Source organism: Silurus aristotelis (assembly GCF_946808225.1).
Source record: "Silurus aristotelis genome assembly, chromosome: 1".
In the NCBI taxonomy this organism is placed as follows: domain Eukaryota; kingdom Metazoa; phylum Chordata; class Actinopteri; order Siluriformes; family Siluridae; genus Silurus; species Silurus aristotelis.
In genome coordinates, this window is record NC_139574.1 from 35,391,264 (window position 1) to 35,408,899 (window position 17,636).

The 17,636-nt window shown below is 39.3% G+C and overlaps 1 protein-coding gene across 3 annotated transcripts in view; it reads right to left on the reverse strand.

Moving 5' to 3' along the window:
• The window catches only part of cadm4 (cell adhesion molecule 4), a 206,298-nt gene that overhangs the window by 73,110 nt on the left and 115,552 nt on the right, over positions 1–17,636 (reverse strand). Inside the window, exon 1 of one of the 3 annotated variants that reach the window (XM_083537908.1) lies at positions 13,382–13,461. The exons of the other annotated variants lie outside the window; for them this stretch is intronic. Coding sequence (XP_083394034.1) covers positions 13,382–13,409 — 28 coding nt within the window. The 5' untranslated portion in view covers positions 13,410–13,461. Of the gene's footprint in view, positions 1–13,381; positions 13,462–17,636 lie in introns of those variants that run through there. 3 annotated transcript variants of the gene reach the window in all.

The following is a 17,636-nucleotide window of genomic DNA, read 5'->3' on the forward strand; positions in this document are numbered from 1 at the left end:
ACTTCCCTTTTCAGTGTTTCGGCACGCTAATCGCAAGGCTCATTTGTGTGGGTGCGTTCTCGCCCATGCTTTTTCTTATCGCCAGCTTGATGGGGTATTCCATTAACCTTAGTAATGTCGCCGCTAAACGATACGCCTATAGATAATTGTGCCAGTCAGTAGCTCAGTAAACGGAAACCTTTTCATTTTCGCGGCTGCTGCATTTTGCACAATTTCGCATTGTTTTTGGTGCTATTACAAGGACATCGCCACAGGGATTTCTTGGCCTTGTAAACAGACTAAAACTAAGTGTACACACATATTCACACATTGGTGGCACTGCAGAGGATTCCCCATTTAAAAGGATAAGCTTGTTTGCAGTGACTGATTGGACTTATTGTCCTGTAATTACATTCGGCCAGCCTTCCTGTCTCAACATGAAGCACACACACACACACACACACACACACACCTCTCCTGCTTTTTCATTTTTTGCAGTTTTTTTCCTGTCTCTCCCAGCTCAGCTGGACTCTGCTTCCATCAATCACACCTTAGTAATGTTATTTGCTACCCGGCGGTCCGTTGCCAGGCAACGGCCAATCTGCGTTTTCCAATCTTGACCGGCCAACCAATGAGGTGAGCCATTCCCCTGAGACGGTGGACTGTGATCAGAAAATACAGCAGACCTGGCACGGTGACAAACACATTTCCCCAGCTATTCTTCACATTGTGTACTCTCTCTCTCTCTCTCTCTCTCTCTCTCTCTCTCTCTCTCTCTCTCTCTCTCTCTCTCTCTCTCTCTCTCTCTCTCTCTCTCTCTCTCTCTCTCTCTCTCTCTCTCTCCTCCACTCACTTTCTGTTTCAATCTCCCTTTCCATTACCTCCACCATACACAAGATGCTGCCCACTGGCTATGCTATGTCACACAGGAAAGTTCAGCAAGAGGACAGATGCAGGCACCAGTTTGTGCTGTCACAAATATATATATATATGTTCTAGCCTAGTCAGTGAAACATAGGAAGCCATTTTACTTTGGTGGCGCTATAGCCTCAACCACACATCTGTCAACTCATTTCTCTATTAACCACAGAATTTGGTTTGACTACAATGATTTTCATTACCATAATGTTACCCTAAAAGGAAAAACTTGCAATGAGTATGCACTCCTACATTTTTAGAGCTATAAACAAATTCACAGATTCCTTGCACCCACACACCAATTTCTTGCACCCACAAGCCACTTTCTCACCTCCCCACACCATTCACACACCACTTTCTGCATTCACACACCACTTTCTGCATTCACACACCACTTTCTGCATTCACACACCACTTTCTGCATTCACACACCACTTCCTGCATTCACACACCACTTCCTGCATTCACACACCACTTTCTGCATTCACACACCACTTCCTGCATTCACACACCACTTCCTGCATTCACACACCACTTCCTGCATTCACACACCACTTTCTGCATTCATACACCACTTCCTGCATTCACACACCACTTTCTGCATTCATACACCACTTCCTGCATTCACACACCATTTTCTGCATCCACACACTACTTTCTGCATCCAAACATAATTTATTTTTATCCACACACCACTTTCTACATCTACATACCACTTTCTTGTATCCACAAACCACTTCCTTGCCTCCACACATCACTTTCTGCATTCACACACCACTTCCAACATCAGGGGTCACCAACCTTTTTGAAACTAAGAGCTACTTCTTGGGTACGGATTAATGTTGATACACACTTCTGAAATAACAAATTTGTTCAATTTACCTTTAATTATGTTATTATTAATAACATAATTAAAGATATTCATCTAAGTGAAGACACTGATCATGTTAATGATTTCTCACAATAATTATCAAAAATGATTTAACCAGGTAGGAAACAGATAAATATCAATATGCAAAACTTTATTTCTATAAATCTCTGCAAGTATTACATTTTCAAATGATACCTTCTACAACATTTTCACTAGCCACTAACAATTTTAACAAATTTTGCACTACGTTGCATCATGTTTGTACAGATGATCAATTAAGTAACATACAAACATCAACTTGGAGACCAGCTTGCTTTTATCTAATATGTATGAAAGTTTGTTTTTTATATTGTAATTTTCAAATTTACACCATGGCAAGTGTGATTTAAACAAGAATAGCAAGAAAAAAATTAGATGAGGCTCACTGGTAAGTGGCGCTATGGTGAGCTATTTTTAGAAAAGTTGGTGACCCCTGTGCACACATCCACACACCACTTCCTACATCTACATGCTACTCACTCGTATCCACACACCACTTTATTGTATCCACAAATCACATCCTTGCATCCACAAAGCACTTCATTGTATCCACCCACCACTCTGTTGCATGCATACACAACATTTCTTTACATGTAGCTGTTTATTTGCTTCTTGTAGGTGGAAGTAAGTGCCTAATGCTGCCTTAACCATTGGAAGTGAAGTGGAGTGATGTATTTGAGGTTGAGGAATTGTTGCAGCCAGAAGCCATGTAACTACATCAATACCCTACTTTGTGTTTTCCAGTGTTTATATTTATTTTAGAAAAGAAAAAAAAAATAATTCGGTCAAAAGGGGTTGAACACAATTAGGTGGTTTAGGCATTAAACAAACAAAAAAAGATTATCGTTCAGGGCATGCCCACAGATATGTAAGTTTTTGATTTGCCTTTGATCATCCACTAAGGTCATTTTAAAAGCAGTGAAAATTAAAAACCAGTGATATACTCTTTATAAAAACTATAGAACGATCATAATGGGACATGTTTATATAACCTTTGAAACTCATCATGTCTCTTGTTTTAGATGTAAAAGTTTGCTGAAAAGCGCTTAAAAGGTTTTCGTCCTTTCCCCATGGATTTTTCAAGCAAAAGTAAATCATGATTGGTTTGTAGAACTGAAAAGTCTAAGAAGTTGTTTTGCAAAAAGACCTTGAAAACTAAAGCTCAGAATAGCAAATCATGAATAGAGTGCAGCAGAGGCGAGAGGGATATCTCTGTACGCTAGAGCTGGGGGAAATAGCTGCCGGGGGTTCGATTCTGCCGATTGCCTCGGCACTGTGAGGCAGCTAAGTAGCCGACTGGGCCACTGTTGCTAATTTAAGTATTTATTTCTATTTTTATGGCTAGATATGTAACTATTTTAGAGGGTTCTTGATAGACAACCACACAGTGTTATGCTAACTATCTGAGTTATATTTATGATGCTATTGGTTAGCCAGATATTAATGTACTTCAGAAGGTCCCTCAATGTAGTGCTGGCTAACTTATATAATAGCATGCATACCCTAGCCAGGTAGATTTACCCAGTTTTTTATTTGATTAGAAAGCAAAAATAGTGGTGCTTTCATTTATGTGGGTGTCTGTGATTTTAAGAAAAATGAAGGGGCAGGTTAGCATCTCCTCTGAGAGTGTTAAGCTGCCACATGGCCTTAGCCACACGAGTTAGTATCTGATGAAGGAGTGGAGGAAAACTCCGAATTCGACAATGAGAAAAACAATCTGCTAAAAATGCTCTAAAAGTAAAGCTGTATAGTTTCTATGTCATAGCCATATTTAATTATATGGTTGGTATCATCTATATCCATTCACACTCAGACTTCCAAAAGTATTGGAACTTTTCCAGCAATGTGGTTCTTCCCCAAACTGTTACCACAAAGTTGGAGCCATGCAAATGTATAGGGTGTCTTTGGCTGTTGTAGCATGAAATTTTCCCTTCACTTGAAGTAGGAGACCCAAACCTGTTGCTCCATGAAATATAATCTACGTGGAGGCGTGGAGAGGAAGATCTTGAGTGGCCTGCTATAGAGCTCTGACCTCAACTTTTTTGAAAACCTTTTGGATGAACGTGTCCACAACATGAGTCCCTATTACCATGAGCTTCCTGAACATAATTTCTAAACACCTCCTGACCAATTGAAATGAAAATTTCTGCAACATAACAGAATCTAAAGCTCGGCACAAAGCGAGCGTGCTCGGTCCGAGCTCTACTAGATCATACTGCCGAATCCCTCATGGCTACTGATTCGCCATAATGGCACTGTAGTCATGCAGAGAAAGAGATAGAGCAAGTGCACAAAAGAGGATAGAGAGGAGGACGTCAGCCGGGATCCGCTGGGAGCACTACATAGAAACGAGCATAAGGGGGAGAAAGACTGAGCACGCAGGAAAAGAGGTAAATTGAGGCTATTTGGGTGGAACCCATTCCGAATTCCCTGAACGCTTTATTCCAGTCGCAAGCACACCAAGCGTACCGACATGGATTCATCAAGCTATCACCTCCCTTCTCAGCATGCTATGTGTGGATGTGTTGCAGATTGAATACACACACAAAAATACTCAGAGACCACTAACGCTATTCATTTTGTATTTTTTGTCAACATGAAGCAAGTTCAGTTCTACAACACGTCTTTTATTTAATCTTTTTTCTTCTCACGCTTGCAGGGTTAGTTTTAAGTTGGTTTTTAGTACAACATTTTAGATGAACCCTATCATTTCACATTTTCTAGATTTATTACAGTGATGTGCAGCATAGTTATGGGACGCCATAATAATTTTATTTGATGTTACTGTTACATTTATATTTATTTTGCAGTTGACTTGATGATCTGTGCATGAGAACAACCATGATTTAGGCATAGGGCAAGTGTTTTTTATTCATATACACTATGTGAATAAAAGTATTGGGACAACTTAAATTTTTCTAGATATATCAAATTCTTTCCAAAACTGTTGGAGGAACACAATTGTAGTTGATGTCATTGGACAAATCTCATAGTCAAGTGTCCACAAACTTGTGTATATATCTAGTATAACAGCATGACAATAAGCACAATGTTCCTGCTATAAACAAGAAATGAATATCATGAATTAAGGACTTTTCATGTACCATGTGTATATTAAATAAAAAAAACCTAATGGAGTAAATGTGCACAACCGTTTATAACTATCTGTCATTTTCCGTGTACAGAATTCGCAGTAAGCTCATGTGAAATAGTAGTTAGTATACACCAAGCCTTGACTCTGAATCACCTCCACATAAATCTGTCGTCTGACGCCTTCTTGGCTACTGCATCCTGCTGCAAGAGCAATGTGGCCACAAAAAAGCTTACAGAGCATCAAGGGTATCACAGTGTTTAAAGGGATCGCTGTAAAAAGGGCTGCAAAACAGTATCTGAGGCATTAGGTATACAGTGAAAGACAGGAAGACGAAAACAGGAAAACTGGTCAGGGAGGCTGCCACTTGCATCATTTCTCCTCTACATGGGTTTTGGGCCATGGTGCAAAAACCCTGACAAAAAGCCTTTGCCAAAATATGTCTATCCAAACTTTATAGTTTTTATGATACCTTTTGTACATTGTGCATGGTTTGTCACAAAAATAACACAGCACATTAGCAAAGGAACACCATACCCAGGGCGAAACATGGTGGTGGCTGCTTTACCTCTGCTCCTACTGGTACTTTAGTGAAGGTAAATCATGTATCGGTATTTGGCAGAGTTTATGGAGGGAAATTTTTGGAATATCCCCAGTAAGAGCCCTGGCCTAAATCCTGTAGGAAATGTAGCCAGATTTGTAAGGTTTTTTTGCAGCAAAGATGAGTGAGTCAAGCAAGGTCAAGACGATTCCCATCAAGATGTGCCAAGCTGATAGACTCTTATGTCTTATCCAAATACACCAAATTGAGTAATAGCTTCAAAGCGTGCTTCAAGTAAGTATTAGTTCAAGGGTGTGCACACTTATCCAATTAGGTTAATGGGGATTTTTGTTTTCATTTCCTTGAGGAAAATGAGGTTAAAGCTAGTTTGTTTTTTTGATATCATTGTACAGACTGGTGAAACTGATTTAATGGGAGGTGGTAGCTCAGTGGTTAAGGCATTGGACATTGGATCGGAAGGTCACAAGTTCAAATCCCGTCACTGCCACTGCTGGGCCCTTAAACAAGGCCCTTAACCCTTCCCTGCTCAGTTGTAAGTCACTCTGGATAAGGGCTTATGCCATAAATGTAATTTGACATGATCGCTTCTTTACATCACAAAACCCTTCTGTTTTTACAGGAGTGTGTAGACTTTTAATAGTGGCATTTCAGGAAAAAAAACCCGGCCAAAGCATTGGCTTATTTTCGATCTGTAGGTGAAAATACAGTGGGCACCTGATTGAAAATGTATTTTTCAACTGCTCACAAATAAATATAATTCTAGCTCTGTAATATTCAAGAACGCACTCCGTCTCCATCCTGTCCCACCACCATCCCGTCCCACTGTGATCGTTCATACACACTTCCCCTCCTCCCTCGACAGGACGTTCTGTCCAACTTCCTTCCTTAATTAATTAATTTCATTTATTTAAATAAGGCCAGGACCTCATTTAAAAGCGATTTTATTCACAACTTATAAAATAATAATGAAATGAAACCCCCAAAATGATGTATTTAGACCCATTAACAGCACACGGAAGAAATCTTTATTACTCGGATTTGTTTCATCCATGTGTGGTTCTTTTCCAAATTGTTATCACACAGTTGAAGGCACACAATTGTATAGAATGTGTTCCTATGCAGGAGATGCAACCTGAAGGAGATTGAAGACTGTGAGGTGTTGACAGGGGACAGTGTAGCTAGACAGCATCGGATGGTGGTTTGTAGGATGGTTTTGGAGGTGAAGAGGAAGAGGAGGATAGTGAGGTCTAAAAGAAGAATAAGATGGTGGAAACTGAAGGAGGAAGAGTGTGTGAGATTCAGGGAAGAGGTTAGACAGGGGCTCGTTGGTGGTGAAGAGGTGTTGGATGATTGGGCAACTACTGCAGAAGTGATAAGGGAGACAGCTAGAAAGGTACTTGGTGTGACTTAAAAAAAGAGACGTGGTGGTGGAATTACAGCCACACCCACATCAGTACCTGACCTTACTAACGCTCTCGATCACTGAAAAAAAATTCGATTAAATTCAGTTTTATTATTAACAATGGCCATTGTTTCAAAACAGCTTTACAGAAATAAAGCTGTTATTAAGTTTTACAAAAGAGTGTCTAAGTTTAGTTCCTATAAGTTTGTTCCTTATAAATGTAAGTTGATCCCTAATAAGTGAGCCAGAACCAGGCTCAAAAGGGAAACCTGTCCTCAACTGTTTGGCCAAGCAAATGTCCATTCATTACAGTTCCATCAGTGTGGAATGCAAAGTGATTGCAAAACTGTTTATGCAACCTGTGGTTTCAAATCTCCACACGTACACTATAATCTCTAGAGGAACATCTTTCCAGGAGTGTGGAGCTTATTAAACCTGTAAATAGGGACTAAATGTGGAATCAGATGTTCGAAAAGCACATACCAGTCTTATGGCCAGGTGTCTACAAATATTTATTCATATAGTGCAGAAGTGTGGGTTATAATAGGCCAAGATAGAAGGGCAGGAGTGAAACAATGTGATCACCTAATGTTCCTGGGATCTGCTCTGAATAGACTGCTTCCCTCGTCCGAGCAGGAACTATCTTGGTTTTGTTTATCTGAAGTGAAATGTTTTGACCCGACCATTTCTTTTCTCTTTTTTATTTATTACAGTGGAAATTGTTTGGGTTGTAAATAAATATAATGCCAAATCTGTGTCCAATGTGCTTAATGTTCTGGGGAATGCATAATGCAAGAGAGAGAGAGAGAGAGAGAGAGAGAGAGAGAGAGAGAAAGAGAGAGAGATTATTGTTAATATTTATTTATTATTAAAATTATATGTTTAATATTTAATATTGAATAATTTATTCATATTTCCAAACTTTATAACCCATGTTCTGGGAGCACAGATGTGCATATTATTTGCCACGGAAATAAAAAGCGAGTTCAATTCAATTGAGATGAAGCGGGTAGAGAGTGTATAGCGGTATATGTGTGTGTGTGTGTGTGTGTGTGTGTGTGTGTGTGTGTGTGTGTGTGTGTGTGTGTGTGTTTAATAAGCAGATAAAGGATAAAAGCAAAGTACATGAGACAGCAAAGGAGGAGGCGAAAGGGAAATTTGTCTTTCTGACAAAAGAGGAAAATAATTGTGTCTGTGTGTGTGTGTGTGTGTGTGTGTGTGTGTGTGTGTGTGTGTGTGTGTGTGTGTGTGTATGTGTGTGTGTTTTATTCTGTACCAGAAAACAATAAACGCAATTCGACAGCATGGGGTGACATCATAAGCGAGCTTCTTGTAAAATGGAGTGAATTAAAGACTATGAACACAAAAACACACAGACACACACAGACACATAGACACACAGACACAGACACACACACACACACAGACACACACACACACACACACACACACACACACGCACGCACACCATTCATTCCTGGAATTTTTTGCATAGCCATTCTGGGCATTGCTGCATAGCCAGACACCCACTCTGTCGCTCAGTTTATCAGTCACTGGATGTCTCACTGAAAGGACAACTGAACATTCTGGCATTTGCTAGGACGTTGATTCTTGGGGGAAACTTTCACCTGTGGATCATGACAATGATCCAAATTGCAGCCCAATTTCTTTTGCAAAAAAAATAATAATAATTGGAACAGTCAAAGCCCCTAAATAGACAGATCTGGAAGTAAAGAAGATCAGCAGTAAAGTAAAATAGGTCAAAAATGGGCCAAGACGACCCGCCTAGTGTCCTGGGATCCACTCAAGATCCACTGCTCACAAATAAATATGATTCTAGCTGTGTAACAGAGAACACACTCCATCTCCGTCCTGTCCCACCAGAGTCCCATTCCACCGTGAACACGCTGTGATCGTTCAAACACACTTCCTCTCCTCCCTCGACACACACTTCCTCTCCTCCCTCAACTTCCTTCCTTAATGAGGAAAGGGGAGGAGATTTAGAGCAGCCCATTTCATTTATTTAAATGAGGCCAGGACCTCATTTAAAAGCGGTGCTGAGTCACAACATATAAAATAATAATCAAATAAAAGCCATGAAGTGATGTATTTAGACCCATTAACAGCTCACGGAAGAAATCTTTAATACTCGGTGTAGCCAAAAAAAAAGAAGATTCCAATAGCCCAGCAAAAACAGGCAAATGCCCAAAACACACACACACACACACACACACACACACACACACACACACACACACACATACATGAAGGTGCAGGTGTTTATCAGAATTCCGCTTACATATGACACAAATCTGCCTCTAGCAAGACACGTCAAGTCTGACATTTTCAAATTGTAAATTTGTGCTACTTTTTCATGTATGAACGCTGATGTATGATACAGATCTTATGTATGTATCTGATGACTGCAGTGTAAACAGGCTGACTTGAAATTTATGGGACTTTCTGTAAAAATTGGTAAATATTCATCCAAACTGTTCACACAGCAAGGGAATTAATCTCAGTCGTTCTTGGAGAGCTTATATTAGCAGCTAGCCAGCTAGGAAAAAAAACAAAAAAAAACATTAGCAATGCTAATAGCAATGACACCTTTTACGGTCGGTCGGTCGTGCATTTCACACATAGGCCTTCAGAAGTCAAGTCAAGTTTATCTCTATAGCGCTTTTCACAACAGAAAATGTCTCAAAGCAGCTTTACAGAATTTAACAGTTAAGGTGAACAATGTGTATTTATCCCTAATGAGCAGCCATGGTGACTGTGGCAAGGAAAAACTCCCTTAGATGTTATGAGGAAGAAACCTTGAGAGGAACCAGACTCAAAAGGGGAACCTATCCTCATTTGGGTGACATTAAGTATTATCTTTAAATGATACATAACACTAGAACAGTGTGTCCTACCTGAATTAATCCACCTCTTAATACCATCATTATGACCCCACGGCTATAGAAATCATCAATATTACACAGAAACGCAGTGTAACAGAGCGCTGCATCACAGACAGGTATCTCATGCAGCAAGAATGAATAGCATTACTAAAGCAAGAAACCTAATGAACCTAGTGAAGTCTTTACTGCAGCCACATCTGCACCACCCACATACATCATCTCTAGCACACGCATCAATATTAACCTCATAAAATAACCTCTGTTTTTCAGACATTTTTTTTTCATGCATTATGGTTTTCTTGGAGATTTGAAATGGAGGCAAATTGTGTGTTTTAGTACAAATTCTTAACACAAAAGTATAAATGGTTCATGAAAAAGCTTAGAAACTGTTCCAAACAGTTTTTAATCTTTTATCTCATGATCTCCAGCTTTTCTTAAAAGTCCATGCAAGCAAATCAGTTTATTCCCCTATGTCAGGCATTTTGGAATGAAAAAGAAAAAAAAAAAACCAGCTATTAAATTCACATGGATATAAAAGCAACATGGGTTTTACACCAAAGGTGTGGATTCTGAAGGCTTCATGCAGAGAGATACCTTTCACCCTGTTAACATGTGATGCGATGGCTGAAATCTGATTGGGTAGAATCACTAACCAGGAGAAAAGCTAAAAAATGAAGAGAATAGACTCTTTCAATAGACTATTAGGAATAATGTAATACATACTTATTGAAAAATCTATAATAAAATAAAGTCAGTATAAAATAAAAGTGTCTTTGATTCTGAGAGAGTTTAGGCAAGCGTCATGTCTTTTCCAATAGAGCAATCGAAAGACAAAGATTACAAACAATGCAGCGAGAAAACGGCCCTTGACCCAATTTTGACCCATTTTGACCCATTTTTGACCCACATTAAGCAGAGGTACACTTTAGTGTGGTCTGAGGTAAAGTGCGTTTGTATTTATTTATTTTTTGTTGCCTTCACTTTGCCATTACTCTTCAGGACTCTACAGTGTTTCTGAACTGATAGATAAATTAGAGCGGGGGTAACTGTGAAGCCCACCCACAGTGACATCTTAAAGGTCTATTTAGCAGAAAGTGAGACCAATCGGGGTACATGCGCCGTCACTCTCTCTCTGTGTTTTTGTCACACGCTCTTTTGAGAGTTTCCCTTTCTCTCCCTCCCTCCCTATCTCTCTTCTCGAACTGTGAGCATAGAGTAATAGTGTAAACCTAACCATAAAGAAATCTAATAGAAGAAAATAGCAGAAAGAGAGACCAATCAGGAAACATATTGCCATTCTCTAGCTACGTTTCATCTCTCACTATTTTAAACCAACTTTTAGACACTCTCTTTAGTGTCTCGCTCTGTCTCTCTGTCTCTCCCTACTCCTAACTACTCCTGTAGCGAACCTACGGAGATTTGCGATGCTTTGCTAATGCCCGTCTGCAGTGTTGGGCAGTTAAAGCTGTAACGGGTAAGGCATTACTTTTTACAGTAACTAATAATGTAACGCGTTACTTTTAAAAGTAAAGTAACTTCGTTACCGTATGGTGCGTTACCCGTTACTTTTTTAAATGAATTAATTTCGGCTGAAGTGTAGCCTACAGTCTAACTTGCTTACAGCAGCGTCGCACTGTAGGATTGGTGGATTACCGGATTATCCTCTATAAACACGAAGAAGACACGCTGTGGGCGTGTCTCCGTTTATTCAGGTCTGTGTGGCAGTAATGGCCAGTCGAGGCGAGAGCAAGACGAGTTTCTCAAAGTGTAAATATGCTAATTATTTCACTTTAGTTGAGTATAAAGACAAAAACTTTTTAGTCAAATGTAAGATGTGTCTTTCTGGTTTGAACCTCGTATCTACTGTGATAGCAGCACCTCCAATCTGTTGAAATTCCTTTAGAAACTCCATGCCTCGACGAAAGCTAGAAGCTAGAAGCTAACCCGGTGTTCTGTTCTACATTGTTGATAGTTTTCATACTTCAGCTGTGAAAGGAACATTTTTAAGAGCTCAACACAACAGCTTTTATTATGCAGAAGCCACTTAAGTTTTTGATTGTGAATATATTATTCAGCTTGTTTTGTTATTTATTTTAGAAATCCTTGTTATATATTCAGTTTGTGTTGGTCTGACTTTAATAAAATAGTGTTTAAAAATTACTGTGTGTTTAAGTCAGTTTTGTGTTTGTAAAGACCATAACACATAAAAGGGGATTAATGGGAACATTAAAGAAGGTTCTTTAAAAAAGTAACTAAAAAGTTACTTTTAACAGTAACCCATTACTTTTTGGTGTAAGTAATCAACAAAGAAACTGAGTTACTTTTTGAATGAAGTAATGAGTAACTGTAACTAGTTACTATGTTTTAGTAACGAGCACAACACTGAACAAATCACTCTTCGAGACTACCCGATCTTCTGAGTCACATTAGAGACTTGTTCAGAATGAACAAATGACCCATCACTACCGTCTACTGTTGGATACCCTCTTTCCTCTCTCTCTCTCTCTCTCTCTCTCTCTCTCTCTCTCTCTCTCTCTCTTATAGACATATCGAAATAACATCCATATATGTGTGTCGATAAAACTTTGGTCCGAAAAGCGAGGAAAAAAATTGTACGGTGAAACAATTTCAACTCTGAATATAGATTAATGGAGGTAATTAAGACAGAAGTATCGAATGTGCGATTGCGTTTGCTGACAAGAAACGTGTATGTTTACAGATAGATCTAAATAAAGCTCTAAAAAGATCTGTATCGTTGGCAATTAGTCTTGGTAAACTGTTCTAATTAAATTAATAGCCTGTCTTATTTAATACTTCAAATTGAATCAATTCTGTTTGGCGGCTCAGAAACGTGGGATAGAAACGGCATGAAGAGGCAGCCAAAAAGAAAAACAAACTGACGCTAATTATTTGTCATAATTACTGATAACTTTTCAAATCCCATCACGGACAGATCTTTCTCTGTTTTTCTCTCTGAGGGGAACGATTTTATTTATAGAGTTCCCTGAGCTAGTGGTGTATATGCAGGCTATACAGACCAGGGATAAATACACCAAACTACCATATAGAGTTGGACCAAGACAAGCCAAATAGGGCATTTTGATCCTCCTCAGCACAAATTCTATATGTCTCTGGTACTCTACTGGGAAGGTCAACACCATTCTACAAAAAGGTATTGCTTTAGTGGTGGAAAGTATTATTCAAGGCATAAAAATGAACATTTGAGAGTGGCTAGAGAAGAGAACCTGGCTGTACTGGTCTTTGTCCTGAAGAGAGAGGGGTGAATTTTGGAGCCTGCCAACTGAGAAATCTGTTAGGTCTAGTTAGCTGAAAGAAAGACCAATCAAAATACACATTTTGTCACTTTAGAGCTCTGTCTCATCACTTGCTCTTTTGATTCTGCTCTGCAAATAGGGGGACCTCCTACAAAGATGGAAATCTGAAATGTGTCTCTTGTCCGACTCAATAAAGGGATTCTCACCTGGCTTGAAATCTGAGCTTTTCAGTATACCTTTTTATTCTCCTGTCCAAAGCTTAAAACTTTGCCCCAGTCTCAAGTCCTGTTGCTGAATTAAGCACTTTTTCTTTCAGAATTACCCTACACCATCCAACTTACCCTTAAGTGAAACCAAAAGCATCCCCATAGTGTTTAGTACTTTGAATGGTGCTTGTGATGTTTGTGGACATTTCCCGGGGGAGGCACGCCTATTGGCGTGGAGCTGTGTTGTCACTGAGAACACCTGTGTGGCTTAGTGTTCGAGGCGCATCCGGTCTTTGTGGCTTCAAAGAAAGGATTCGTCTGTCACGTGTTTTTGTGCTGGTGGCAGCAAAAGTCATCTAACTCTTAATTCGCCTTCTTACTCCTTTCGCTCTCTTTTGGCTAGTTGTCTGCTTTATTGGTTCTTCTTATAAGCTGCGAATCACAGTTTAACATGTGTTTGTTGTTAGGGGTATGTGTTACAAACTACATTTGTGCCCTCATTGCATTTGTATTGCAGGTGTCGCCTGATAGGGCCAGCTGCTGTTTTCTCTACCTGTTTTATACCATTGTTTTACTGTTCTGTTCGTTGGCTTTTTCAGACACCGGTGGATACCGCTGTACTCCACTGCTGAGTTGCTGGCTATTTGGAGATTTACCTGCTCCATCAATTGGTTTGATCCATTTTGTAGGAGTATATATATATATATATATATATATATATATATATATATATATATATATATATATATATAGCGGATATGTTTTTGTTTGTGTAATTTTATTAAACTAACACTGTGGTACTCTGGTTTTTCGAAGCAGAAGCAGCCATTTTTTTTATATAAAAAATATTAATGGTAATGTCATTTTGTTTTGATCGTGTTTGCCACGGTGTCAATGCAGGATGATCTGTGATACTGAAGCTTAAAAGCAGGGAGGAGCATGTTTGTTTTTTGGGGGATGTATTGGTTTCTTTTTTTGTATTTTTCTTTGGTATTGTGATTGGTTTTAAGAAATTGAATTCACTGATTTGCTGTGTTAAAGTGGATTTCGTCGGGTTTCCGTTTTTTTATTCATTTTAACTGTGCGTATTTAATTGGTTAACTGTCCTATATGTTTGTGAAATTAATCTGTATTTTTATTTATAGATTTTTTTAAGGCTTTAATCAATTCAAACCAACAGTGTCCTTTACGTTGTTGTAACCTTATCGCTTAACAACTTTGGAGGATTTTATTTTATTATCCTGGGTAGTGACAGAACCTAGGTGGCGTAGTCGGGTTCCTCGAGCATTCTAAGCTAAGAGTTAGACATGCTTCACGCTAAGCATGGAGTTAAATTTTGGTTTCGAACTGAGAATAATTTCCCGGATGTCTGGTGTTCCTTGAAGCTCTAATTTGCAAAGTGTCTGTGAAGCGGTCGTTCTAGTAAAAGCGTCCCCTATTTAATCTGTGAATTGCCCCAGCTCCTTTAAAGTTACCCTAGACCTATGGGTTGCTTTAAAAAAATTACTCCTTACATTATCACTGACTTTTGGAGGATGGACTCCTCTAAGCTGATTCTAGGTAGAAATTTTTATACCTTATACACTATATTTATACCTCTAATTATTACTATACTGGTTATATCTATATCTCTCTCTATTATATACTATACTTGTATTCTTTTTATTTCTTTTTTGTAAAAAGAAAAAAAAAAAAACCTATTGTTTAAATATCCATGCTTTCAATGCAGCTTTATGAAACAAGAGACAGAGTAGGACGGCCAGTCTGGGTAGTTAACTTGCTAATGTGGCAAACCAAATGAAGCACAACTGGATCATTCCAGTTTAATCTAAAGTTTAGGCTAAGAGGAAAGAGAAGATGATGTTGAAATGCATGGCCGTGCATGAGAGTACTGTGTAGATGTGGATATGAATGAAGAAAAAAAAAACTCAGGAAAATGATTAGTGTTGAGAAGCAGCTGATCTGTGGCATGTCCAACTTGTCAGGTTCTCCCACTTGCTCTTCGTTACACTGAAGACAAACAGAGTGTGTGTGTGTGTGTGTGTGTGTGTGTGTGTGTGTGTGTGTGTGTGTGTGTGTGTGTGTGTGCATTGTTGTGATAAGGACACACACCATCCAAGCCCATTTTGCCATTTTGCAGCAGTGGATGCACTTTTGCTCCAGGAAAGAAAGTATCACGACGTCTAATAGGCGACTTTTGGGTTTCAGTGTGATCTAGAAGGATCTCGAGGCAGTGACAGCGAGCAAGTAACAGGTTTTACCAAAGGTGTGTGTGTGTGTGTGTGTGTGTGTGTGTGTGTGTGTGTGTGTGTGTGTGTGTGCGCACACATATAGCATCGGGGCAGGAGGGAGCAGTAGGACGTTCATCTCTGAGGCAGCTATGTGCCCGCACCTCAATCTGGAGAGAGAACATCTCTCGCTGTGAGCAATCTGCAGTCTCTCTCTCTCTCTCTCTCTCTCTCTCTCTCTCTCTCTCTCTCTCTCTCTCTCTAAAAAACCAAAATTTTTTGATCTCTCTATCATTTCTTCCTCTATTTCTCCACACACACATCCATACACACACAACAGACGCACAGTTTTTTTCCCCCGTTGGTGGTGGTTTGTAAAACACAGCCCTCTGCTAGCCTCTTTTCCACTTCACAAATTCTTCCCTGCATGAAGATTACTCATGCTCATCTTTTCTGTTCTGTTTTTTTCTCTCTCTCTCTTCTTTCTTCTTCTCGTGCTTTTTATTTGCTCATCACCCCCTTTCATATCCGTACCGAAAGGCTCCGGCTCCCTTTTCAGTCCCAATAAAAAAAACGTCCCTTCTCTATTTAATTTTTTTGTATGCCTCTTTTAACATCTCGCCGTTCTTCCTTTCTTCCTCTCGTTATCTGAGAAGGTCCCTCATTAAAAACTATAGAAAGATGCCGAAAAAAAAACAACCACAAACAAACAAACAAAAAAAATGGTTGGGAAATTACAGGAAAGAGGAGGATGGAACCAATTGGAGCAAATGAAAAAACTTCGGTCCTTCCGTTTTTTTCTCTCTTTGGAAATCCAGCTCATTTCCTTCCTTATTTAATAGGCAGGTTCTGCAAATGATACCCAAACTTCGAAATCAAAAAAGTGTGTTTGTTTGAATAGTAAATATGAACGTGTGTTTGTTTTAAGTAGAATTTTAACGGCGCTTCAATTAAGCAATTGAAGACAGATACATGCATTTCTCCATGATTATTATTGAGTGCTTAACTTCACAAAGGTCCGCCCCCAGGATCTTAGATGGCACATATTGCATTGTCTATAAAATTACTAGGAGCATTGAAGCACAAACGAGCATTCCGAGCCAATGTTTAGTTTACTTGAACTAGGAGACCCAAACCTGTTTCAGCATGACAATATCCCTGAGTACATAGCCAACTCCATGAACATATGCTTTACATGGTTTGGAGTGGAAGATCTCCTGCTATAGAGCTCTGACCTCAACCCTAATGAACACCTTTGGGATGAATGTTATCGCTGGCTGCACCACAGGCCTCCTCACCTCACCTACATCAGTACCTGACTTTATTTACACCCTTGTGGCTGAATGAGCACAAATTTCCACAAAATCTAATGGAACATAACTTCCAGAAGAGTGGAGGTTATTATAACAGTGAATGGGTCTAAATGTGAAATGGCATGTTCAAAAAGTATGCAAATCTTATGGGCAGTGTCCACAAACTTTTTCCCTTACAGTATACCAGTCCAGAAAGCTCAATTCTGATTGTTTAGAAATCATGTTTACAGCAAAAACAGGACAGCCTAACTCACAGTGAAGCATGATGATGGCAGCGTCATGCCATGGGGCTGCTTTTCTTTAACTGTGACCGGGTTTCTAGCCAAGATCGATGGAATTGTGGATAGTTCCAAAAATCCGCTCGTTTTGGCAAAGAAGCTTGAGGCTGACAATGATGAACTTTCAGCAAGACAACAGAACGAAGTGAAGAAAAGAAATGGCAAATGGAAAGCAGATCTAAATCCTTCGGAAATATGGAATTACGTTAATCGAGAGCTTGTGGGGAAAAATAGCAGAATCCAAATGTGCTAAGCTAAAAAATATTTCTTCCTCCTCAAATGTTCGAATAAATAAATAAAGATGGAATTAATAGACAGACAGACCAATAGACAGACAGACAGACAGACAGACAGACAGACAGACAGACAGACAGACAGACAGACAGACAGATAGATAGATAGATAGATAGATAGATAGATAGATAACTTTCATTGTTTTATACTAAAAATGAGATTCGTCTACATGGTCACAGAGACACACATCCCCCTTTTCCCTCCTGAATCATTAACTACTTAACTAAACATTTACCAGCCATCAGAAAGCATCTCCAGTTACCATGACAACCAGCCT